Source organism: Patella vulgata, chromosome 3 (genome assembly GCF_932274485.2).
Source record: "Patella vulgata chromosome 3, xgPatVulg1.2, whole genome shotgun sequence".
Classification (NCBI taxonomy): Eukaryota; Metazoa; Mollusca; class Gastropoda; family Patellidae; genus Patella; species Patella vulgata.
Window position 1 is genome coordinate 80177885 of NC_065881.2, and position 26485 is coordinate 80204369.

The following is a 26485-nucleotide window of genomic DNA, read 5'->3' on the forward strand; positions in this document are numbered from 1 at the left end:
TCACTGTCAAGTCATGGGGGGTTGGATGGCTGAATGGTTAGCGTGCGCGCGCTGTATCATAAAGTCTGTCATTGAGTCGACTGGCGTGGTTTCGAATCCCCGGTTGTACGTGGCAAGGAGTAGGGTCGCCTGTCCAACCTCATGGGTTTTCTCCGGGTCCTCCGGTTTCCTCCCACTGCTAAAGACCCCTACGTGCAAGCGAATTATGTAAATAAAATTAAACCATATGTTAGTCCCGAAATGACCTAGTTTGTGTCGAGTGGATGTTAAACCCCATCTCTCTCTCTCTCTCTCTCTCTCTCTCTCTCTCTCTCATAAATTCAGACTTTGTAAGACCTGGGTCCTGTTTCTCGAAATCTTAACTAAAGATAAAATCCAAATTTTAGTAGATACTTCAATTTTGATTGGCTAAGCACTAAAATTGATCTAATATTGTCCAATCAAATTACTAAAATTTGGATTTTATCTTAGTTAAAAATTTGTGAAACAGGATCAAATTGGTATCTGTCATTTTTTCTGGCACAAATTTATCTTTCTTGCTGTGTTTTTATTGATATTATAAATACATCAATCTGATAAAAACACAGATCCTATTTCTTTTCGTTTTTATAGTTCAAAATTTTGTTTTACTTGTCTTTACTACACTAGGATCTGCAAGAGTTGTTATCATTGACGTGTACTGAATGGTGTGAGTGCTTAGCCAATGAAACGGTCAGTTATGGCGAGCTTTAGGCGTGTTTTGCACAGAACTGTGGGTTTCCACTAGTAACATCAATGCTGATTGGTTAATCAAATGTCTGACGTCATAGGGTCAAAAGTCGCTCGTATGACCTCTGACGCGACCTATCGTTACAACCGGTCAGATCTTCATGTAGTGTAGGCCATTGAAAGTATAAAAAAACGAAACGAAATATAGATGTGTATTGTAATCAGATTGATAAATACATGTACCTGTCTGGCACAATGTCGAAGTTGTCAGGTACTATATTGGCTTTCTGCACATAGAGATCCATCTACTTCATACTTCAAGAATAGATATCTGTCCTAAATGGCCGCCATATCCAAAAATTAGTATATTGTTTTGTAATGCGATTCTACTCCGTTTCACATCTGACAAACACACAAAGACTAAATAAACCTATTCATTTACATTATGTGGAAGCAGAATAAATACTTCTCAAAATTCTTGAAGTATGATTAGTGTTTTAGACTAAAATCGTTGATTTAGGACATAAAATGTTGGTCAACTAGCTTAGTGTCTGTTCTCAAACAGAGCTAACTGTAAACAGGCAGCCTAAGTTTAGTATGCAGTATTTGGGGGACATTTTACACCATTATTTCCAGGACTAATGATACCTTTCTAAAATTTCAGATATCATTTTCTTGTTTACAATGCATCTGTGGTGTACTGGCAGTTCTGTCGGCCATTTTTAAAGCCTGGTTATCGCCAGTATCTAGCTCGTAGTTTACATCAAGTCGTAAAGGCCTTAGATGATATTGAAGATAAAGATTATGAATGGCGGGCACAATTAATGATGTAAGTTTTTATTTATTTATTCAATTAAAAATGCATCATGTAAGAGCTAAATCTGCCTATTGCCGGTCTTTTTGCTAGTTTCAAATGTTATATAGATTATTATTTAAACATTTATTCACATAAGCCCAAAATCAACTCACTGGACTATAAGATGGTTTAGCTATTAAATGGCCATTTAATGATTTAATAATGAAATGGATAATCAAGGTTGTTTTTTTTTTTTTATTATCATAGTTATATTTCAACACTGGCAGTAACTATGTATTGTTTAATGGTCGAGAGCGAGACATTAAGTAATATATTGAAACGGCACGAGTGTTGTTTTAATATATTACGCAATGTCTTAAGCTCGAGACCTTTAAACAACTTAAAATACAGACACGTGCGAGTCCAATATTTCACTAGTATAAATAATGTACGATTGGCAAGTTGCCCGTACGATTATTTGAAATAATGGTACGCCAACATCGAATGGTGACATCACATCTGTATTTTAAATAGACTTAAAATGTTTATCAAAAACACATTGTCATCCCACAGAACAAAAAAACATATATTATAATCTAGTGAAATCCATAATTTTATTTTGAACATAAATCAAAAAGGGTCTAGCCATTTAAATTGAGGAAAAAATGGATGTTGCAAAATTAAATGAACTGTATTAGTTCCAATGAAGTAATTGGCAAGGTGATTATATTATTTGTGATTTTCTTTACAGAGCATTAATTGAGTGTCATTTGGATGCTGGTCGAAGAAGTGATGCATCACATATTGCAACTGCTGCAGCATCATTTATTAGACAACATGTACCCAACATGTTTAAACAAGTATTTGGTCTCATGGTAAGTTTTAACTTGTGGTTTATGTGGTAGATTCAGAAATGGTGTTAAGAATAATTGTAGAATGTGACAAGTAAAGCTGCTTGTGTTGGGGACGAATTGTCTCGGGACAAATCATCCAGGGATAAATAGTCCCAGGGGACGAATTGTACGGGAACGAGTTGTATGGGGACGAATTGTCCCATACCCCTGCATCATGTATTCATTTTGAGTGAAGCCTATATCATAACAGACAAGGGACTATATCATCACAGTTGATGATTACGACTAGCCCTCGGCTCCATTCACTTGATCTGGTATGTACGTTTGTTGTTTATGGTGTCTGTATTTTGTGTCCTGTCTGTAGGTTTATCTTGTGTAATTGTTTGTGTGTGGTGTGTTCACCCTGTACTTACTATTTTAGTCACAATGATATTTTTGTAAAACATAGGTTAGGTGCATTCTTATTGGATTATCGGACCCTCTTTTTAAGCCCAGCTTCAATCGTTTTGTTTGATTATATTCACTTTTGTCTATGACAGAGGCATCTTGTCATGCAGGTATAACTAAAAAAAATTTCAGGACTTATTTCTGCTTTGCATTGTTTAATTCTTGAATTCTTAAACTATTCCTCTACTCATCAAAATTGGGGCAATGGGTGGTCTAGTGGTTTAACATGTGCGCGTGAAATCACAATTTCTCGGTTCCCCGTCTTATCAGTGATAGGACCCCTACACACAAGGGAATAAGCTTAATTAAAAAAAAATTGAACCATATGTTAGTCGTGAAATACCTAGTTTGTATCGAGTGGACATTAAACTCCATTTCTCTCACTCTCTCATGCATCAAAATGTTTAAATGTCTACCTTGTCTATTTTCAGGTAAACAATCAACTGGTAGAATCGTCTAAACTTCATAAAGATATTAAAAATTCTCCTGAACTCTCGGTTTATTATAAAATATGTAAATTAAAGCTGTAAGTATATTTGATTAAATTTATTTTAATGACTTACTAGAATATAAATATTGTATTAAGCTGAACGCAAACAAATTATTTTTGATTTTTGTTGTTCACAGATGATGAACGGTCCGCAGACGGTGAACATGATCCACAGACAGCGAACAGATTGATTGGAACAATGTTTTCCTGCATGTTCGGCTAAAATGTTCCATCGTCTGTGTTCGGATTTAGTCTTCTCATGATTATAGCCTAGCTCACTATAATATATAAATAAACAGGTCTCATTATATATGCTGGTATATGTGGGAAATAACCTTTTTTTTTAGTGGAAATAGTGATATGACCACATGAAAAAGGTGTTCTCTTATATAATAAAAAAAAAGAATGCATGAAATTTAGAAGAAATTTTGCTCAAGGGCAGAACACAATCAGCAACGGTGGCTTAGTGAGTAAGATGCTGGCTTGCTAGCCTGGAGGTCGGGTGTTTGATCCCTGCATTGGCTGAGAAAGTTCATCCAGATTTTTGGCGTGGTTCCCCTTTGTCAGTGATGCAGGACAGAGGGTCTGACAAGGACAGCCGTCTAGTCATTCGGATGGTACGAAAAACTGAGGTCTCATGTACACAGTGGCGTGCACGTAAAAGATCCCTTGACAGTTGGAATTCGATAAAAGAGTAGGCCGTAGTGCCGCTGTCCTGGCAAAATTTCCCTCATAGCACACTCTATGGTGAATGCCCATCTTCATTAGCCCAGGTCGGAGCAAAACAGTAGGACATTAAACCCCATTTCATTTCATTTCATTGTTATCTTTTTAAGATGATCATTTATTATATTTTATTTTGTAGATCTCTAGAACTAAAAGAACAGAAAGAGTATTACAGCGAGATACAGGGTATATTAAATCAGATTGGTGTTGCTAATATCCCAGCATCCTCAACAACAACCATAGATAGAATCTCACGTAAAGATTCTAAATTATCAGCCCGCGATAATTCACCGAGTGTTAGTAATTTAACATCAACACAAACTGGTAAAGAAGAGGAGACAACTACATCCAAGTAAGTTATTATTTAACCCTTAACCTGTCATTGTCGACTATAGTCACCACAACGTTATACAGCTAAGTGGTCACGGTCGACTATAGTTGACCACAGCAAGAACCTTTTCTATAAGCCGCATTTGAGTATTTAGTTTCGTATTTAATTGATATGGCCATGCATGCGTGTCAGACAGGAACTTGTCTTGTCAAGGGCATTGAGAAAAACATGTCTTTGTTCAACATTTTTTGACGAAAAACGTAATTTAATGGTGTCGGGAATGTTAAAGACGCTCGAAGTGGTTGAGATAGTTATGAATTATTCCGAATCGGATTATATCGATGATAGCGATTCTGAAGACGATATTTCTAATGAAACTTTTTTATTTGTGTCAAGAGTCTATCACTTATAATTATTCGGCAGTAGTCGATTGAAATAGGCATACAAAATATTTCACATCAGCCTTTATTTAGCCTGACCACTTGACGTCATAACCTCAAAATGATGTTGACTGGTTAAGGGTTAAAGGGGCTAAATCTCTAATATTTGGGACCTAGAAATTGCCACAAATGGATCACAATGCATATAATAATGTAATATGAATGTATATAAACTGATTTACATTCAATCGTTTCTGTTTTTACTGTAATTTATCATCAGTTATGTTCGGCGAAATACGCCAGAAGTTTCAATCGAATGCCAATCTCTAGCGTCTGGTTATTCCAGTCTACACCCATAGTATTTATTGCGCATGCTCTTCAGATACAAATATGACGTCACTGTTTGACATGACTAGTGGAAAATGCCTAGCCTTTTTTTCGAGTCCCTTATTACAAATGGTGCTGAAACGCATTATGGTACAAGATTCGTGAAATGTTTATTTTGACTTAAATATTGGATATCAGAATCCCATCTTTACCCGGTAAGATCACAACATCAATGTTGATTTAAATTGACAAATAATTCGTGTTTTCACTGTCGAAAATTTTGAATGATATTGAGTTAGAGACTTTAAAAGTAAAATAAAGAAATGAATTGAAATGAAATGGGGTTTAGCGTTGTACTGTTTTGCTCCAACTGGGCTAATGAAGACGCCATACAGTGTGCTATGAGAGAAATTTGGCCTGGACAGTTCCACTACAGCCTACTCTTATATTGAGAACCAACAATTATAGGTTCTTTTATGTGCATGCCAATTTGTACACAGGACTTCGGTTTTGCGTCCGACCTAAACGACTATATGTCGTCCCTTGCCAGACCCACGGTCCTGCATCACTGACAGGGGGGGGGGGGAACCACGCTGGAAAGTTCTGATGAAATTTCTGGGGCAACACATGGATCAAACACGGACCTCCATGTTAGTGAGCCAATGTGTGTTACTAACTGAGCCAAGTAAGTTATTATTAAAGATACATTATGGGAGATTTGATAACGAGTTGGCAGTTCTCACTATAATAGTTAAAAACTAGTTAAGTGTAAAGGCAATTTGCTGAAAATTTCATTCAAATTGATCTACCATCTAGAGTTGATTATGGTCTGGATAGGTTAATTAATGTCTAATTAATAGTTTAGATAACATTTCAGGCCTAAAGAAAGACCTGCAATAGACAGATTTAGCTCTTGCATGTATGTTTAAGCAGTAAAATAAAAATCATTTTTTTTATCTCTGTGTAGCTTTGACTACCACAAATGGATGACCTGGCCTGATTTGACATTCACATCCATGATTTCTTCATCTGATTCCCATTGTAACATCTTTTAAATATTTTTATTTCTTCGATTGTTAAATCTCTTTCTCTCAGTCTCTGCCACAGACCACCCTGCCCCATGTCACCTCAGTCATTCCTCGATATGCAGGAAGGAGGGCCTGACAAGGACAGCTGTCTAGTTGTTCGGATGGGATGACATTGGCGTGCATTTAATAGATCCCTTGGCAGTTAGAATTCAATATATAAGAATAGACCGTAGCGCCGCTGTCCGGGCAAAATTTCCCTCGTAGCACACTGTATGGTGTATGCCAGTCTTCATTAGCCCAGTCAGAGCAATACATAGTAGGATGTCATTTCATTCCTGGACAGATATCAATCACTCCAACATACAATTGACAATGGTTATAACATGACAAATATTTGTTTTTATTTTAGAAGAAGTGGAAGTAAAACTGGTAGAAGAACACCGACACCAACCAGTTCTAAAAAACTTTCTGTAGATAGTCCGGATAAGTAAGTTTTAACACTGTTTTAATACAATTTAGTTTATATATTTTACTAGCTTCAGTTAATAGTCATGAACAGGAAGTAACGTCACTCTGGAAGTTGTAGGCCATCACCAACATGCCTATGTTACTCCCCAGTCCAAGCTACCCCAATATACCAAATTTCAGACTCGGGACACCCCTAGTGTAGCTGCCAACCATAATGAGACAGACAAACAAACAAACGACAATCACAAATATTAGTATAAAATTTTAGATTCTACACATGAAAGGAAATGAAATGGGGTTTAACGTCCTACAGTGTGCTATGAGGGAAATTTTGCCCGGGCAGCAGCGCTACGGCCTACCCTTATATCGAATTCCAACTTCCAAGGGCTACGTGCACGCCAATGTGTACATGGGACCTCAGTTTTTTCGTCACATCCGAACGGCTAGACAGCTGTCCTTGTCAGGCCCTCCGTCCTGTATCACTGTCAAAGGAAAACCACAAGATTTTATGCATCTTGAATGTAGTATATAAAATGTGTTGGTAATAAGTTATTCAAGGATAAGGTTATCACGGATAGGTCTGGTGAAATAAGAAGAAATAATTAGTGCTCTCTGGAGGTAGTTCTTTGGTTCACCATGGATGTCATGGATTAAAAAGTATTGAATCTAAAATCTACATGTGAGATAGGCCATGTTTTATTCAACCTCTCTAAGTACAAAAGATTCCACATATGGGAGATAACTCCCGGAGACTCCAATAAAGGAGAAAGGGGAGGAATCTCTTTCATGAAAGGTGGCATTGCTATTTGACATTAGGCCTTGGGAAATAACAGAAAAGATATAGGCCTTGTGAAATAACAGAAAAGAAATAGGCCTAGTGAAATACTGGAAAATAAGTGTCAATGAAAGGAATGTAGACAGATTGGTCTGTCTATAAATTCAAATGTAGTCCTGCCAACTGATTTGGTCCAGGAGAAATTTCTTCTGCTCAATAAAATTTGTGTTGATTTCATGCCTGATGTTTTTACATTTCATTCCCGGTTTGTTCTCAGTGATATTTATTGATATTTTAATTATTGTTAATTTCAGGCTATCTTTATTATTAGAACTGGCTCGACTCTGTCTGGAATTAGATTTTGCTGATTTAGCCGAAATTTGTGCTGAAAATATGAAACTATGTAATATTAAGGTAGGATGTCTATTATGTTGTAAAGAATTCTATGTATATATCGAGTAAAAAAACCTTCTGGTGAAATTAAGGGGATAATTGATTGAACATTCCATTGAATAGAATTTTCTCATCGTCACGAAGAGTGGGAATCAAGGAAGTACAAGGATCTTACATGACAAAGCATGTGCAAAGTGAACAAAAAAATTTCTTAACCAATCTTCTCAACTGAGACATGATTTACTCGCTATCGGAACTGACACAATTCAATTCTGTGTGACTCGACATTGTCAATTCATAATATCTGGACTCACAAGCAAGGATCCCTATGTGTGGCATATATATGAAGGCTTGAATTACTTTTAAACAGTAAACAATTTTTTAATGAATCCTTAATATGATTCTTTGTGTTGGGGAGCTTGTCTCACTTGTTGAAAACATTTCTAAAATGTGTGAATATATGTGACAACCATTAAAATTCATAAATGTTAATATAATTTTGTTGATTGACAGGATCAGAAGTTTTATTTAGAGTTGGAGTTTTTAGATTGTGCGATGGCTGTAAAAAGTTTAGGTGAAAAACAAGAATCATATCAAAAACCAGTTGTAGATGTAAGTGCAGAAGGCAGTTAATTCTCTTAATTTCTGATGGTGATATGTAGGGTTGGATGACTCTGGGTCCTCCGTTTTCCTCCAACTGCTAAAGACCCCTACGCGCATGTGAATTATTGAAATAAAGTTAAACCATGTGTTAATCCCGAAATGACGTAGTTTGTGTCAAGTGGACGTTAAACCCCATTTCTCTCTCTCTCTCTCTAATGGTGATATGATTTGGGTTTAAAGGGATATATAATTATGTTTAATTAAATACGATGTGTTTGTTTTAGATTGTTAAATATATGTGTACAATTAAAATCTTAGATAAAGCTGATGTCGAGATATAACTGATTTTGGGGATACCCTACTGAATGTCCTAAAATTAGCGACAATTGAGTTAATAAGGGGATTTCTGGCAAAAATGCAGGCGCCGACTGCATAAGTAAATATCTCAGTCAACCATATCAACTGAAACATAATTGTCGTACGTCACAATTCTACTTACACAACCTCTGTTTTCGGGACTGACAGAACTGTGACAGGACTGAATTCTGCGTCACTTGATTGCAATTCTGTCAATGCGAGATGTCCCAGACTGACAATAGAGCATGCCCGTTGTGTTTCACTGTTAACAGTGTTAGCCAAAACCGAAACTAAAATTAGTACTGATTCACTGTTAATGGTGTTAGCCAAAATTGAAACTAAAATTAGCACTGATTTCCACTTAATCTTTCAAAGCCTAAATTTAATAGTAATTTTATCATTCCAATATTAAACAAAAACATGTGTGTTAGTCCCAAAATGACCTAGTTTGTATCGAGAAGTTAAACCCCATCTCTCTCTCTCTCTCTCTGTCTCTCTCTCTCTCTCTCTCTAGGCCAATGATTTCGGTTTTAAATTGTAGATTATTTGTCCAATTGTAAATATTAAAATGCTTCTGATCAGTATGATAGACTCAAATAATTTTCATATTTTTCTGTTTTATTTCTTTTATTTTCTTATACACCAGGCAAGAATGCAAGCAATGAAGAGATGTGAAGAAGCCATTTTAAATGCTATACGTCTTGGTGATCCAAACATTATACAAGTAGGCTGTGTCACCCAGTGGAATTTATCTCTACCATTACAACAGGCTAACTTACGACAACATATTCGTAAACATTTGATCATCATTGCAGAGGCACTCGAAGAAATTCAAAGGTAACCTGTCAGTTTTTTGTTAAAATGTGGTCTGACACATCCCACCAATATTTATCTAAAGATTTAATGAAAGACAGCACGAACTGTTGGGTTTCAGAAAAACCTATACATTTTGTCAACACATCCTTGCGACTGTAGCCATTATTAAGAGAGGTTGAATGGTTAATGCGTGTGAGTTTCATAATAAAATCTGTCATTGAGTCAAATGGCGTGATTTTGATTCCCCACTTGTACGTGACAAGGAGTAGGGTCTCCTGTCCAACCTCGTTGATTTTCTCTGTTTCCTCCTTTTCTCTTCCACTGCTAAAGACCTCTACACACAAAGTGAATTATTGAAATAAATATTGCCTAGTTTGTGTCGAGTGGACGTTAAACCCCATTTCTCTTTCTCTCTCTGTAACCATTATTAAATAACACATGTTTTTAGAACATTATATAAACCAGACTTTCATTGAAATGCCTTTAATCAAAGAAATGAAGGCGGTAAAATTTCTTATCCACACCTCTATCCCTAAACTTACACTGGATATTCAAGAACACACACTTGTCTGCCATATGACCCTGCGTGTAAGTAGAAAGTTAAACCTGATGAACTAGCTATGATGTCATAGAGTCGAAATTAACTATTGTTTAATAGTCGAGATCGAGACATTAAGTAATATATTGTAACAACATGAGGGCCGTCTTAAGTTCGAGACCATTAAACAACTTAAAATACAGACACTTGCACGTGCTTTGCAATGAAATACGTCACTCGAGTTCATTATTTTACCAAGTTACGCTTGGCACATTGCCCGTACGATTATTTGAAATAATGGTACTCCAACATCAAAGGATGATGTCACATCTGTATTTTAAGATCAGATAATTCTTATCATGCTGGATTTCTCCAGAACCTTGTTTCTGTGTATGACTGATGAATGCACAATACAGGAGTCCAAATACCTGAATCCTTTACAATAGTTAGATTTGGATTCATTTGACTCACTCTCTCTGTGTAATAGGGACTAATTAATCTAATCTAAGGTTAACAGATGTATTTAGAGAAATTATCTTTCATTACAGTTTATTAATACAGCTTAGATGTCAAATACATACAGAATTAGCACATTGTGAAGAAGATAATGAACAAATACAAGTTGCCATGCAACATTTGAAAAAGGTAAGATTATGAGACAATGTTGCACTGGAACTCATTATTGTACTGATCGGTATAAGGCAGGTGTCAGTATGGTTCCCAACAGTATTATAGGGTAGTGCTTGTGTCTAAGGGGGGTTGGATGTTTGGATGGTCTATCAAGTGAAATGTAAAGCACACAGTCTGTCATCAATCATCAATATTTCAGGGATTCGAATCTCATGTGTTTTCTCCAGAAGATACCATTTCATTTCTCAATAAAGTTAATGCTGATGGTTATTCTTGGCCCTCGCTAGGATTTGAAACCGAGACTATCTACCTGAAAATCCAGAGATCTGACTGCTTTACATAGCCCTCCCCTGTCTTTTTTTTATCAAGTACAGAACAACACAACAATATAATGACCAAAAATATGATGTTCTACCATTTATAGTTTTAATCATTTCAACCCAGATTTTTGAATTGCTGAATATTTTTGTGTTGTCATAGAAACAAATTGGACAGTTTAGTATACAACGGCAGTGGATATTGGTTGATGATTGGGTCTACCTGTATCAGTTTAATTGTATGTGTCATCGTTTCTATAACTTTGTTTTCAGGCTTTATTATTAGATGATGGTAATGTTTATAAAGAAAGGTTAGAGGTGGTACTACATCGTTTAGAATTACGATCTGAATTATATAAACAACCAGAACGACCAGAAGATCAGGCAGCAATGATTATTGAACAGGTAGATATTGTTGAAACATTTAGTTGTTGTTGATAGGAGATCAGCATAAAACAAAGTTGTAAATTGATCTTTCCAAACCTGACCACACCCATCTGTTCACACTGGAGATGTATGTTAGATCTCGGTATAAACTACTCGCGGAATGATTAAAGGGTGAATCCAAACTGAATTACATTGAATCTGATATGAACAAAACTTATGGGGGGGCATTTAACAAATATTAGAGTTGGGTTCTGTCTGGATTCAGGTCAGAATCGAACAATAAATATTGTATTCAATATTTAAGATTCAGATCTGTTCCAAACGAAAATATAAGGCATTTAAATTTGATGCTTTTTGAAATGGTTTGGAATGGAACATCTCTTATGCACACCATGGCTATTTTCTTTGGGAGCAACTACTGTTAATAGACCACCTCAAACTCTCTAAGTTATGAGAGTAGCTCATTGTGGTATAGGACTGGATAGGGGAAACCACAGTTTGGAGCCATCAAAGGAACACTGGTTACGATGAATTCAGTTCATCCAAGGGTAAAAGCGGATCAAAGTGTCAGTTCTTATCAATTCATTTGGCATTTCTTTCAGATCTTCACACATTTGTTATCCAAAAATAGAATAATTTGAACAATTCTTTGGTTTGATTTGTTTTGTTTTTATGACAAAACTTTATTGAATTGTAATTAATCTGTGATCAATAATTTTATTATAGGCTAGAAGTTGTGATTCAGGAACAATCCGAATGAAGAGATCGTTGTTAGTTAAAGCTGGTGAAGCTCTTTCACCTGATGCATTTCTACTTGTTTTAGACAGTGAAAGTGAAACTAGAGGTAGAATTAACATTTATTATGTCGTTGACATTGTTGTAAAACAAAGCCTTCAATGGACAATGATATTTCATGAACAACTGCAACAGATTTAGTTTATACAGTTTTATCTTTTTTACTCCGAGACATTGATTTTTTGTAAACAGTTATTACCCCTATCACAGAGTTTTTTTTGGAGATAGAGATATTTCTCACTGCATATTGTAACACTCTTTAAGCTCAAAAGAAATTTATGTACGCACAAATTTTAGGCCGTATAAAAGAAACATTTTCTTGTTCAGGTACAGCCACATCATTTAAAAAGGCTTGCATGACTTGTTTTTATTTGTCAATATAGTTTATCAGACAAGAGAAACAGGTTGTTCCACAATTATCTTAAAACAATTTTAAGTTTACAGATGTAAAAATATTTTGTGCAGATACTATTGGTTGACAAATCAGTAGAATTTGAATAAATGAAATGACATGAAATTGGTTTTAACATTCTTCTTTTGTGGATGAATAAATGAATTTTTTGTTTTGATTTTCAGATACAAGTGGTAAAGGTCCACAAACAGTCATCAGAAAACTGGCAGCTAAAGCTCAACAATTTAATAAATGTCTGAAAAAAGCTGAAGGACATTTAAAACGATTAGGTGACGAAAATGATCGAGAAAGGTTAGAGTTATTATTTTTATATCCATTGTTACATTTTGGTTTGAACTTCTAGAACTATAAGAAAGTCAGTAATATGACTTGGTCATTTTCTCATAATGAGTCCGGAATGTTGATAGGTTTCTCATCTTCAATATGTAATTGTTTTTTTCTGTAGAGCGAGACTGTGGGCTGATTTGGCTAAAACAGCGAGGAAATATGAAGTATGGGATGTTTGTCGTGTTGCCGCTAAGTTCACTCTGCTCTATGATGATGATAGATGGAAGAATATTCCAGTAGAAAGGTAAAACTTGGAATTATTGTAATCATTGGGAATGTTTCAAAAACATTGCACTGTAGTCCAGGTATCATTTAATCTTGTGTATTTAGCACTAATTTCTTTCACATTCATTCAATGTCAATATGATTTTGAGTGATTTTAAAGGATTTTTATGAATTTTAAACAAAGATTTGATATTAAATGAACTTGAAAGAAATTAGTGCTATTTACACAGGCGCTGTCCGGGCAAAATTTCCCTCATAGCATACTGTATGGCATATTAGCCCAGTTCGGAGCAGAACAGTAGGACGTTAAACCCATTTCATTTCATTTCATTCCTGTTTTTATAGACCAATCAGTGTTGAGAAGAAAGTTGAATCTAGAGAAGTAAAAGAAGACGCACCTCCCGGGTCGGAGTCAGAAAAGAAATCGAGTCGTATTAGTAGTCATCCTGCCACTCCAGAACCTACCGTACCACTATATAATAAAGATTTACTACGTATTCTAGCAGAAGTTAACTTTATATTTGGAGAGGTAAGAATTCAATTTCATTTTTATGTCTGTTGATTAGAACATCTCAGCAAGTTAGAAATACTATGGGATAGTGCTGGCACGATGTATCGTGATTCACCTTCTCACTATGCGCTTATTGAGATGTTAACCAACCCTTTAGCCCTTAAGACCAGTTGATACTAGGGCTCTTTAAACGCCCCCAGTGCCCAGTCACATGCGCAGCTGTTGCACACACAGAATAGTTCTATTAATCAGAAAGCTATTCACATATCTTGAACGGTTTGAGGCAGACTATATCACTTTTCTCTAATTTTCATCAAGGGGGGTTGGATGGCCGAATGGTTAGCACGTGCGTGCTGTATCATACGGCCTGTCATTGAGTCAACTGACGTGGTTTCAAATCCACGGTTGTACGTAACAAGGAGTAGGTTCGCCTGTCCATCCTCGTGGGTTTTCTCCGGGTCCTCCGGTTTCCTCCCACTGCTAAAGACCCCTACGCACAAGCGAATTAATGAAATAAAATTAACCATATGTTAGTCCCGAAATGACCTAGTTTCTGTCGAGTGGACGTTAAACCCCATTTCTCTCTCTTTCACTAATTTTCTTCAAGGAACCAGGGGTAGTCAATTTTTTTTAAGTTTTAAATGTTAAACTCTATAATTCAATTTCATTGTAATTACTTAATGTATTAACAGGCTTATATACATTTACTGAGATCCGAGAAAGTGGAGTTGAATAATAAACCTATTCCACCAGAAGATACTCGTAAACGACCTAAAGGTTATGTTGCTAAGAAACCAGAAGAGGATCCTGATTGGTTAGAATATTGGTAAGTATTCTGATGACCATATTCAGATATTTTCAATTATCAATCTTTTTTAAATGGTGAACCATTCTAATCGAGAGTTGATTATGGCCTTGTTTTAATAATAAATGTTTGATTAATAGTACATTTCAGATTTAGCTCTTGCATAATGTATGTTTAATTTGTATCTTTGTTTGAGTAAAAGGATTATTTTCTTTGGTTCCAGTGACTGGATAAAGATGTTATCAGAGACATCAACCAAGAGTTTTTTACGAGGTCTAGAATTAGGAGTTATATTAGAGGAAGCATGGTTAGTGTGTAGTGCTGCCGCCTATGTGTGGAATTATAACAACCATGTTTTATCTGAGAACAGACATCGTGAGATTCTCGATACATTGGGTGTTGTTTTAGACGGATTGAAGAAAGTCGGACATGCTGGGTAAGTGATTCTATAATTAATAGACACTGGAATTATTTTCAAAAGTATGTTCTTGACTGTTTGAGAACAAGTTATGGACATCAAGAATAACCAAAAGATATGTTTTAGTTCTTTTCTTGGTTATGTGAATTGATGAAATGTGTATCGTTATTAATATATCATGTTATTATTATTATCTTTGGGCATCAACCTTTGTGAAGTTGTTCTTGACCGTTTGCAAAAATAGAATTATGTTTGAACATTTAGAGTTTTTTACAAAAAATAAAAGCTAAGTCTCTTCCACAAGTCTTTGTTAGAATAATCTGAATAAAAATATTGTTTGAAACAAAAGAATGTAACCTGCATCTGTGCTGCACACAAGAGGTACGGTTTTTCTTTTTTTTTTTCATCTTGCAAGAGGACACACAAGGTGAATTTTTATGCGAATCATTTGGACATAGTGTGTCCTAAGCTTTTATTTGTTTTGTATAAAGATTGTACAGTGATATTTTAATGCTATGTGTCTAGATTCTCTTGAGAATGTAATATAAGTACAATTTGAAGTCTTGGTCTGAATTTTCCAAATTTAAATGATCTGAGCAGAGTGGATGTCATAAATTCCCTCAATGTTATCTGAATTAAATGTTTCTGTTTCCAGTGAAACCGTCATGTTGGTGAATATATGTAATGCCCTGGCGTACAGTCTCATACAACCCTGGATACCTCCACCAGTTCCTAAAGAAATCCAGGAACCACCAGTCTCCCCTTCTCCTGGAGATAAATCACCAGTTAAAGATAAGAAAGCTGCAAGGACTACAGTAGGAACGGCTAAAAGTAAAGCTGGTGTAACAGTGACTATAAGTCCTGATGCTCTACCAGATTTAAAGAAAGCCATAGAGGCAAGTTTTATATTTCATCCTATATAACTTGGTACATGGGAATATTGATTACAGTATTTTTCGGGCTCTAAGTCGATACTTTTTTCCGTACGAGTCCAGCGTTCGTCTTATACTTCACTTCGATTTTTATATACGGATGAAGGTAAAAAAACTGACATCCCAAAAATGTTTTTGTCGGTAACCCTCACTTCACAATGCCGAGTGACATTGTCTGCTAAATAATAGCACTCGACTCGCGCGCTATCGTCCAAAACAAAACTATTTGCACTATTCCAATTGAAATATTTGTCGATATTTCTTAGCTTGTTTATTTCTTTATTTAAAAACATAACCCCCATTCAACATATTATCATATGAATAAAGAACAAAACTTGGATTAATAATCAAATTAGTCCTACATTTATAAACTGTTTATTTTACATTAATTAATATTATTGGCTAATTTTTCTTGGCGTACATCGTCACAGTAATGTTTGGTATTAGACTAGGATAACAGTCCCGAAACTCGATAATAGATTGCTATCATGGATTTGAAAAACATTCGTCTTTGTTTTTCAAGATGGCAGATTAAATATTTTTTAGTATGAAAATATCCACAGTTGTCAATATATCTGAACTTTTTTCAATGTTTTGTTTATTTAGGTATGTGAATATGGTATGATGGTAACCAATGGCGATAACAACCAGGATGTTGTCAATATATCTGTTCGTATGCCGTTATTACAGACATGGGTAACAGCTAAACAGATGGCGCTACAACAAATAGCTAAAACTCTTGGTACAGATGATGAGGTTGGTTACATTTGTTGCTATAGAGATTGTTTAGTATGCATGCACACTGTTTCCCCTTGTTAATGGTGCAGCATAGAGGGCCTAGCAAGGAACAGGGTCCAGTTGTTCAGGTGGAACGAAAAAGCAAGGTTCCTGAGTATAGAAGCCTTGACAGTTGGAATTCAACTGCTGTCTGGGCAAAATTTCCATCATAGAGCACACTGCACAGCATATGCCCATCTTCAATTAACATTAGATAGTCCGGCCTTCAATCAGTGGGTGTTAACCAACATGCAATCACCAATCAATTATCTGTGAGCATAAAACATGTGTCGATCTTTTTTAATTACCTCTATAATTTAATAATCACTTGTAAGAGAGAGCGCTTATTATTTGATTTGAGTTTCTCACTTCAAATACACACTCGGCAAACTTCGGCACCACTTGAGTATTCTGACATGCTGTCTAATCCGGCATATTGTATCCACTGTATATATTTTTTAGAATTCCTCATGTTGGTCAATTGCACTGTAAGTCAGTCAAGACCGGCAGATATGACTTAAAGGAGAGTCTTGGTTCAGCAAAACCGTCAAATCCAAATGAAATGAAATGGTGTCTAACATCCTACTGTTCTGCTCTGACTGGGCTAATGAAGACGACCATACTCCATACAGTGTGCTATGAGGGAAATTTTGCTTGGACAGTGGCACTAAGGCCGACTTTTACATCAAATTCCAACTGCCAAGGGACCTTTTATGTGCATGCCAATGTGTACATGGGACCTCGGTTTTTCATACCATCTGAACGACTAGACAGCTGTCCTTGTCAAGGCCTCCGTCCTGCACCACTGACAAGGGGAAACCACGGCAATGAACTTCCTCGGCCAACAATGGCATCGAACCCGCCACCTCCAGTCACTTAGCCACCTTGGCTCCCTATCAAATCCAAGCAAACCAACAAAATTAAATTTATATTTAATATTTCAAAACATGTTTTTAAAAAGAAAATTTGAGGCTCATACAAGAGAATAAGCCGCTGGTAAGTGTATGTTTCTTTGCCTCATATATACTTTATTTGTATGTTTATCGTCTTTTTAATATAGACTAATATGGAGGGACAGAGAGGAATGACTAAAGCAATCGTGGCTACAGAAATGGCATCAAGGTCTAAAAATGGAATAATGGAATTTAAAGAAGTGCCACCATTAGCTGATGTGAGTATTATTCAGTAGTAAAGCATCATGACTTTGTTTTTGAAATTATAAATATTATAATTAGCTAATTTTCATGTATGTTTGGAATTTTTATAATCAATTCAAGATTAATACAAACTAGCTATATTATCAGTAGTTGTATACACCCCTCCCCCCCTCCCAGGAAGAGGAAGTTGGTGTGCGGGGGAATCTTGATATATGCTCATGCCTTTCAATATGAAAAAAACAACATTATTCCATTTATTGTTGATTAAATCATTATTTATGAATAACAATTACTATAGTTTATTATAGTCTTCAACAAGATTTCGCAAGTCGTTATCAAGTTTATAAATCACAAATAAATAAAATGATCAGGGGCGTGGATTTTTCATAGCTTTTGGAGGGGGGGAGGGACAGACCCTAGAACCTGGATCATTTCATTATCAAACCAAAATAATAATTACGAACAGATTACTGTACCAGTGTTATTTCGATGAAAGCTGTACCTAGGGGTAATATGATGACGATATGGAAAAATTGACTACCTACATCAAAGCTGCACAAATATTAATTCTTCATGAAGTTAAGTGAATCGTCCAAAGACGTTCCTTCTACGATCAGGACTGTTCTCCATGAAAATGATTTTATGTCACCCTTGTGTTTGTAACATATGTGTATATTGTTTGTTTTACATGCAGGCCTATATTGTTGTTTTTATGTAACTTAACAAGGGAAAACTAAATAAGAATGATTGAGATACTTTCAGTAACAGTTAATTTTATTAAAATTTCTTGTAGATTACTGTAATGGTTGAGAATTGTCGTTGGACTGAAAAGTTTATAGAATTACAACTGTGGACTAAATTAACTTATTTATCCTTCACTCAAAAACAACATACACTGGTGGTAAAATGTAGCGAGAAAGCTTTATGGTTTGTTAATGTTGGAACACAACCGAAAAACAGAAAAATGGAACCGTAAGTCAATAAATTAATATAGTATTGCTATGTTCCCACTGTCATGCGATGTGTTACGATATGACTGTCCCTTTTGAGTCTACGATCTGTTGCGTGCGGATACGTTTCGATACGATCAACATGATTTTTATGACTGACCTCAATATATGATAAGACCTGATAGGATAACTACGATTACTCCACGATTAAAACCATGATTCCAATCGCAGCATGAATCGTGATAGTGGGAACCTAGCATATAGATTCCTTTCAGTTTGCTCACTGTTGTGTCTTGGCTTTCGGGTGTTGAGTGACACCAAATGATTTAACACGTGCGTGTTAGATCACGGCGTGGTTTCAATTCACTGCTTGTACATGACAATTAAGTAGTACCATCGCCTGTCCAAAACCCCCAATATTTCATTGAAATTTGTCGTAAAAATTGTTTATTTATTTCCTTATTACTATTTTCAGACATCGTTATGTGGTAGAACAGGAAATGTTGAGTTACACCAGTTGCATTCTGGGGCAGAGTTTAATGGAGAATATGGCGGGAAAAAATTTCAACAGACGACAAGCCATGGAGGCTTTTCTCAACAGTGCTAGGTTTGATTACAGCTATATATTAATCATGAGGCCTGTCATTGAGTCAACTGGCGTGGTTTCGAATCCCCGGTTGTACGTGACAAGGAGTAGGGTCGCCTGTCCAACCTCGTGGGTTTTCTCCGGGTCCTCCGGTTTTCTCCCACTGCTAAAGACCCCTACGCGCAAGCGAATTATTGAAATAAAAGGAAAACCATGTTAGTCCCGAAATGACCTAGTTTGTGTCGAGTGGATGTTAAACCCCATTTTTCTCTCTCTCCTCTCCCCACCTGACAAAACTAAAATCGTGTATCATTTGCTATGCTGTCCATTCGAAATATTTTGGGACTCAAAATCAAGCATCATCAATACATTAATTCTATGTTTTGGATTAGCATTGGTTTTTAAAATATTATTTTTATTGTAGATATGGTCGAAACGCCAAAAACTACAACTTGGTCATGTCTGCTGCTCGACATTATTGGAATGCCTGTGTGGCATTAGTCAATCAACCAATAGAAAGAGAGCTCTTAAAAGAACCTGTTCGTGTTTTGTTACAGTGTATTACAGCAACCGCAGAAACACCAGTTAAGAAAGAGGTAAAATAATTTCTTGTGTTTAGCTTACTGGTAGCCCCTAGATCCTTTTACTTGCGATCTCCAGATTTCACAGTGGTTTTAAGTATATATGCAAATCAAAGGCCAACATATATGTAGAAATAGCTTCTTTCAGTTTTTTAAATCAAAACATTGAACTGTTTGGAAATGAACACCAGATATGTTTAACAGTGTTATATATGTTATCAGTTTAAGAAATTTCATTGTTCATTTGTTTGACTGACTGGATCCATGATGGATGAAAGACAGACAAATGAAATATTGCTTTATTTATAATAAAGCATCATCATAGAATGGTTAATGGATTAATTATTAAAGATACATTATGGGAGATTAGATAAAGAGCTGGTAGTTCTCACTATAATAGTTTAAACCTAGATAATGTAAAGGGAATGTGCTGAAAATTTCAGGCAAATTACACCACTCTGAATGGAGATATTAGCGATTGAATTTTAGGCCTAGCCTCGATCATCATTACTAAAGTCAGTACATAAAAAATTAGTCTTGATTATCAATTTTATGGATTTATTCACCAATGAGCATTGAGCAGCAGATCGGATTCAAATCCAGTGAAAATCAGACGCATAAGATGGCATCGAGAGTTGATTAAGGTCTTTTCATGATAATAAATGTCCAATTAATAGTTTATATAACATTACAGACCTGCAATAGACAGATTTAGCTCTTGCATAATGTATGTATAAAGAAGAAGGTGATGTACAGTGAATATTTTTGAACATGGATTGAATTTATCTTTTCAGGATAAAGATGAGCAATCATCCCACAATGGTCATGGTGATTCCAGTAATGGTACACAGGTCAAGGTCAAGTCAGCAGATGCTACTAAAGGTGAAAAAGACTCTGATAATAAATCCTCTCGTATGGTTGGTGGAGCTGATGATGACCTCACGTTAAGAGCAGCCTTATATGGTGTTTTATTCCAAGCTTATGCGGACAAGGTAGAATATCTGTTTTACTTTATGATTCTTTTTTCAAGTGCAGATCGGGGAGACTGTCGGGGATAATGGAAAACTTGTTCCAGTGTCAACCATACTCAGTTGTTACAATCAATGGAGTACATAAGAACACTATTAATATCCTGATGTGAAGTTTTAGCGCTATAGGAATCACTTGTAAACTACAATATTGTGAAAGATGAATCTATAATAGGAATAGGAGTTCAAAAGTGGTCCAATTTACAAAGATATGTGACTTTGAAATTTCATTGATCCATACTGCTTCACTATGTAATAAACCTGCTGCCATTTTGTTATGCGTGAACATTTTTTAGTAGTCTTGTTTTTCAAATCCGAATGATTTATTATTTTGATTTTGTTTTCTTAATTAGATATTAAATAATCAATCTGACTACATACAGCATTGACGAAGTCATGAGAATTTGATATTTAGCGAAAAATGCAAATGGTGCATCGTTACTTCAATGACGGACTGTTGATATGAATAGGTCATTATGGGACTTACAAATGGCACAAATTATTTCAGTAATTTGCGTGCTTCTATAGGTTTTAGGGGGGGGGGGGGTGGATGGCCGAATTGTTAGCACGTGCACACTGTATCATAAGATCTGTCATTGAGCCAGCTGGCGTGGTTTCGATTCCCCAGTTGTACGTGACAAGGAGTAGGGTCGCCTGTCCAACCTCGTGGGTTTTCTCCGGGTCTTCCGGTCTCCTCCCACTGCTACAGACCCCTACGGGCAAGCGAATTATTGAAATAAAATTGAACCATGTGTTAGTCCCGAAATGACCTAGTTTGTGTTGAGCGGACGTTAAACCCCATTTCTCTCTCTCTCTCTCTCTATGGGGTTATAGAAGTTGGAGGACCTGGAGAAAACCCACAAATGGCTCAATGACAGACCTTATGATCTAAAGCACATGTGTTAGACCATTCGTTCTGTTGATCTTTCAAGCATAAAAAATTAGTCTTTGCAAAATTTAATTTTGTGGACTTCATCCAGTTTTTTCATTACAGAATAATTTAGTTTTATTTTTTAATTTTATCAGGGAGAATGGGAAGAATCATTAGATGCCATGGATCAAGCTGTAACAGTCATGCCACGTACTAAACATAGATTGTAAGTCTACTTTTGTTTTTTAAACGTTTCTATATAACAAATATTTCATTGTTTGGGAACTGCAGGGAGCCACAGTGGGTAAGTGAGTAAGACACTGACTCGCTAATCTGGAGGTCTCAGGATCACAAGTTCAATCCCAGCGTTGGCAGAGAAAGTTCATCAGGATTTTCTGGTATGGTTTCGATGGACAAGGACAACTGTCTAGTCGTTCGGATGTGACAAAAAAAAAATGAGGTCCTGTGCACACTGTATGGCGTATGCCCATCTTCATTAGCCCAGTCAGAGCAGAAAAGTAGGACATTAAACCCCATTTCATTTCATTTTGGGGGACTGCAGTAGATGAGTGGTTCAGGATCAGGTCTGTCTACTGGAACACCTCTTTGAATATGGGCATGGGGTCTGTCAGCCCAGAAAATCTTGAAGCTAAGTTTTCCTATGTAATTTTATTACATCTAGTTTTCATTACAATTGTTGGCTGAGTAATTGCCAAATTAGGGTGGGATATTATGACAGTTTAGTGTTGTATTTATATAGGGTTGTAAATTGTAATAATTATATTTTATTGTAATAATTTTATTATATTAAATAAAGACATTATTGTAATATTTCAGGTTAATATTTAAACATCGTGTTATGGTAAAAGCCAGACTGGGTCGAGATGTTAATATGGATATACAGAAATTTAAGGTAATAGCTGGTTTTAGTTTTATTGGGGTTCGTAGAAATTATACAATTATCGGTACTTCACTGTCATAGAAAAAATGTTACAATTTGCTTTTCTACATTTGACAACAATAACACATTCTGCTGTCATAGGAAACCAATGCAAGTTGATTCATTTATACATACTGGTACAATAGGTACACAGTCCCACACTGATCAGCAGTGAATATTCGTTAGACCGCTAATATCACTGAGAGGGATTACGTCAGTGATGGTTAATGAACTAATAATATACTATTCAAAAAAAGTAGGGGATATTTGATTTTGGGGGCATAATACTAAAATATGCAAATGACTACGAAAAAAGTCACTATAGAACCTAACAGAAGAAACATTTCCAGTTACATGTGACGCCCAAACGCACCAATAGCTACCGCATGGAATGCAGGTGATGCTTGGGATCATCATGGGGGTCCAACCCAAGATTTGCACGACTCTGACTTTGAATGTTACAGTCATTGTGGCATTGAATTCCAGGGTGGAAACATCAGTTTAATTGTTTTAGTGACCAGAAAACAAATTTTGATATGCGTCGGCTTACCCAAAATGAAAGGTTACGTGCCCTTGGCATGCTACACATCGGCACAACACAGGCGGTTGTGGCGCGGACGATCAATGTTTCTCAGTCTGTCATAAGCAGGCTATGGTCCAGATACCGTGATACACAATCTGTACAGGACAGTCCACGCTCAGGTCGACCAAGGGCGACAACTCAAGCCCAGGATCGATTTATCCGTACCTTGGCCTTGAGAAATCGTGTCATCACAGCAAATCAGATCAGCGCTCGTCTTCAAACAGACACTGGTGTGAGAGTGAGTGGCCAGACGATTCGGAATCGACTGTATAGGGGTCACCTTCGCGCCCGACGTCCTCGCGTGATCCCTTGTTTGAGAGATCATCACATTCAGGCAAGACGTCGTTGGTGTAGGGATCGTCAACACTGGGATAATCGACGCTGGAGCAATGTGATGTTTTCAGATGAGTCAAGGTTCACTGTTGATTTTTTGGACAGACGTAGGAGGGTGTGGCGTCGTCGAAACGAGCGCTTCCAAGACGTTAACGTCATCAGACATGATCGATTTGGGGGTGGTTCTGTTATGGTGTGGGGAGGCATCACTGTTGCTGGAAGAACGGCTTTACATGTTGTTGCAGGGCGTGTTACAGGCCAGTACTACCGGGACAACATCTTGGCAGTCCATGTTGTGCCGTTCGCACGACGTCATGACCGCCGTTTCATCTTCCAGGATGACAACGCAAGATGTCACAGGGCCAGGATCGTTACAGGTTACCTCCAACAACAGAACATCACCACATTACCTTGGCCAGCACTGAGTCCCGACCTCTCCCCCATCGAGCATGTCTGGGACATGCTTGGACAGAGGTTACGTCAACGTCAACAACGTCCTGCCAATGTCCAAGAACTTGCTGCTGCGTTGCAACAGGAATGGGACAATCTGGACCAAAATGACCTTAGACGTCTCATTAGGAGTATGCCACGTCGGATCAATGCTTGTTTGGCAAACAGAGGAGGATTTACCCGTTACTGACTTGGTTGTGATGCTGTGGTAACTTTGCTGTTTGACCCCGGGTATCATTTTACCCTTATAATGGTCAGTCTGTGCCTTACTTAGTCTAACGATCATTTGGAATAAATCGATGAATGTGAACTTCATTTCATTTTGTCATTTGTTTCTTCGTCAGTTTCATTAGGTGACTTTAATAACACTTAAAAATCAAATATCCCCTACTTTTTTTGAATAGTATATTAACTTTTTTCTTTCTTCAAATTTAATTCAAAAACATTTGTTTTTGAAGTATTAGACAAAAAATAAAGGTGTTTAAAGTATATCTGGATAAAAAATATTTCCTATTAAGTATTAATGGTATATAAAATGATTAAAAGGCACCATTAATATTCTGCCCAGACGTTATGTAAACAATGCCAAAGCTATCGAGTCAAAGATTGACGCGGTTTGATGTTAGGTCACATCTAGAGGGAATTTGAACATATATAAAGGCCAGTTATACAGCAGTATTGTAATCGCATTACCCTCTGTGAAACAGATTGACACAAGCCTTCCCACTTATTTCATTGATTTAAAGGATGGAATAAATTTGTGAATGTTGTTTGGAGCAGTACAGTAGATTTACATTCACAGATCATTGTCTTCACCAAATCAGGTCTGCAGACCTGGAAAAAAAAAACATTAACCAAATTAATTTGAAAAAAATTAACCAAATTTGAGTCCTTGTTGTTTATTGCTAAGTTTTTAACCTTTTGTTTCTATTTCAATGAAAAATAGGAAGAAGAAAAATATTTTGGGGTAAAAACGAATTTTTAAAAATACTTAAGAAACCAATTATTTTACACGGATATGAATATTGAATGAAACATATATTACACACATGTTGTCATCTATTATTATAGAAACATTTATTTATGTCTCTAGAAGTGAGCCTTGTTGAGTCTGAGTAAGGTTATTGTAAACTATGTCACAGGAATGCAATAGAACAGGCATGCAATAGATCAGAAATAAAGTGGAATGTAAATGGAATGTAAATGGAATGTAAATGTTTTATATGATGTATACTTATCATTCTACTACAATCTGATTAAAATACAGATCTATATCTCATTTCGTTTACTTTATACTCTACTACATGAAGATCTGATCAGTTGTAGTAGGAGGTCATGTCAGAGGTCATACGAGTGGCTTTTGACCCAATGATGCCAGACATGTGATTAACCAATCAGCTTTGACGTTTCTAGTGGGTTACCCACAGTTCTGTGCACCTCACGCCAAAAACTCGCCATAACAGACCGTTTCATTGGCTAATCCCTCACATCATCCAGAACGTGGGATATATAACAATTTTTTCAGATCCTAGTGTTGTAAAGACATGTAAAACAAAATTTTGAACTATAAAATACGAAACGAAATAGTATATGTGTTTTAATCAGATTGATTCTGTCAGTACTTGCATGACTTCACATACACTTAGTGTCTATTATATACTATTGTAATTATCATATATTGTGTTGCATGAAATTGAGAACTGATTTATATAACTTCATAAAGACAAGAAAGAAAGTTTTTTTGACATGGTCTCTATTTATGTTTCCTTATTTAACTATATCACTTGATTGATTAGAATGATGTCAGCTAAGATCAGCATACTAAACTTACGCTGTTTGTCTACATATGTACATTTAGCACCGCTTGAGATAAGACACTAAGCTAGTTGACCGACATTTTGTTACCCAAATCAACAATTTTAGTCAAAAACACTGAGTATAGTTTGAGAATTTTGAGAAGTATTTATTCCAGTACCATTTAATTAAATTAAACATGTTTATTTCATCTTTGTGTGTATGACAGATCGTCCCCTGAGAGGTAAAAGGTCGCAAGTGACAAAACAGGCAAATTTGATATTTTTGCACCAAAACTTTATAAATTGACCCCTCCAGGTTATAACAAACAATGGTGACAATTGCAATGATACAAACTACAATATGGGTAATTAATATTAGGTAGTAAGTGGAAAACTTTACCAAGATGTCACCGGAGAAAGGTAGTAAGTACACTGATGGCAGTGTAACAAGGTCGTAAGTGACATTTAAATATGTGCAGTAGCAACTTCTTTCTGGCAAACTTCTTTCTGGCTTTCCCACAAAAGCCTGTGTACATTTCATTTTGCGATAGTAGTGTTTAAAATTGATCAACCCGCAGTGGACTTTAATCCTTGAGTGACATTTAGGGATTGGGCACATTAAAAAACACAATACAAT

At 36.2% G+C, this 26485-nt stretch overlaps 1 protein-coding gene across 1 annotated transcript in view; it reads left to right on the forward strand.

Annotated features, from left to right (window-relative positions):
* The first annotated feature begins 7647 nt into the window (after positions 1 to 7647).
* The window catches only part of LOC126815092 (cilia- and flagella-associated protein 46), a 58281-nt gene continuing 39443 nt past the window's right edge, over positions 7648 to 26485 (forward strand). Inside the window, exons 1-20 of the mRNA XM_050540630.2 lie at positions 7648 to 7744; positions 8237 to 8335; positions 9330 to 9520; positions 10586 to 10682; positions 11258 to 11389; positions 12098 to 12215; positions 12743 to 12869; positions 13024 to 13149; positions 13476 to 13659; positions 14334 to 14467; positions 14670 to 14882; positions 15520 to 15760; positions 16403 to 16552; positions 17634 to 17744; positions 18524 to 18702; positions 19156 to 19287; positions 19691 to 19862; positions 20642 to 20839; positions 21902 to 21972; positions 22584 to 22659. Coding sequence (XP_050396587.2) covers positions 7724 to 7744; positions 8237 to 8335; positions 9330 to 9520; positions 10586 to 10682; positions 11258 to 11389; positions 12098 to 12215; positions 12743 to 12869; positions 13024 to 13149; positions 13476 to 13659; positions 14334 to 14467; positions 14670 to 14882; positions 15520 to 15760; positions 16403 to 16552; positions 17634 to 17744; positions 18524 to 18702; positions 19156 to 19287; positions 19691 to 19862; positions 20642 to 20839; positions 21902 to 21972; positions 22584 to 22659 — 2772 coding nt within the window. The 5' untranslated portion in view covers positions 7648 to 7723. The remainder of the gene's footprint in view (positions 7745 to 8236; positions 8336 to 9329; positions 9521 to 10585; positions 10683 to 11257; positions 11390 to 12097; positions 12216 to 12742; positions 12870 to 13023; positions 13150 to 13475; positions 13660 to 14333; positions 14468 to 14669; positions 14883 to 15519; positions 15761 to 16402; positions 16553 to 17633; positions 17745 to 18523; positions 18703 to 19155; positions 19288 to 19690; positions 19863 to 20641; positions 20840 to 21901; positions 21973 to 22583; positions 22660 to 26485) is intronic.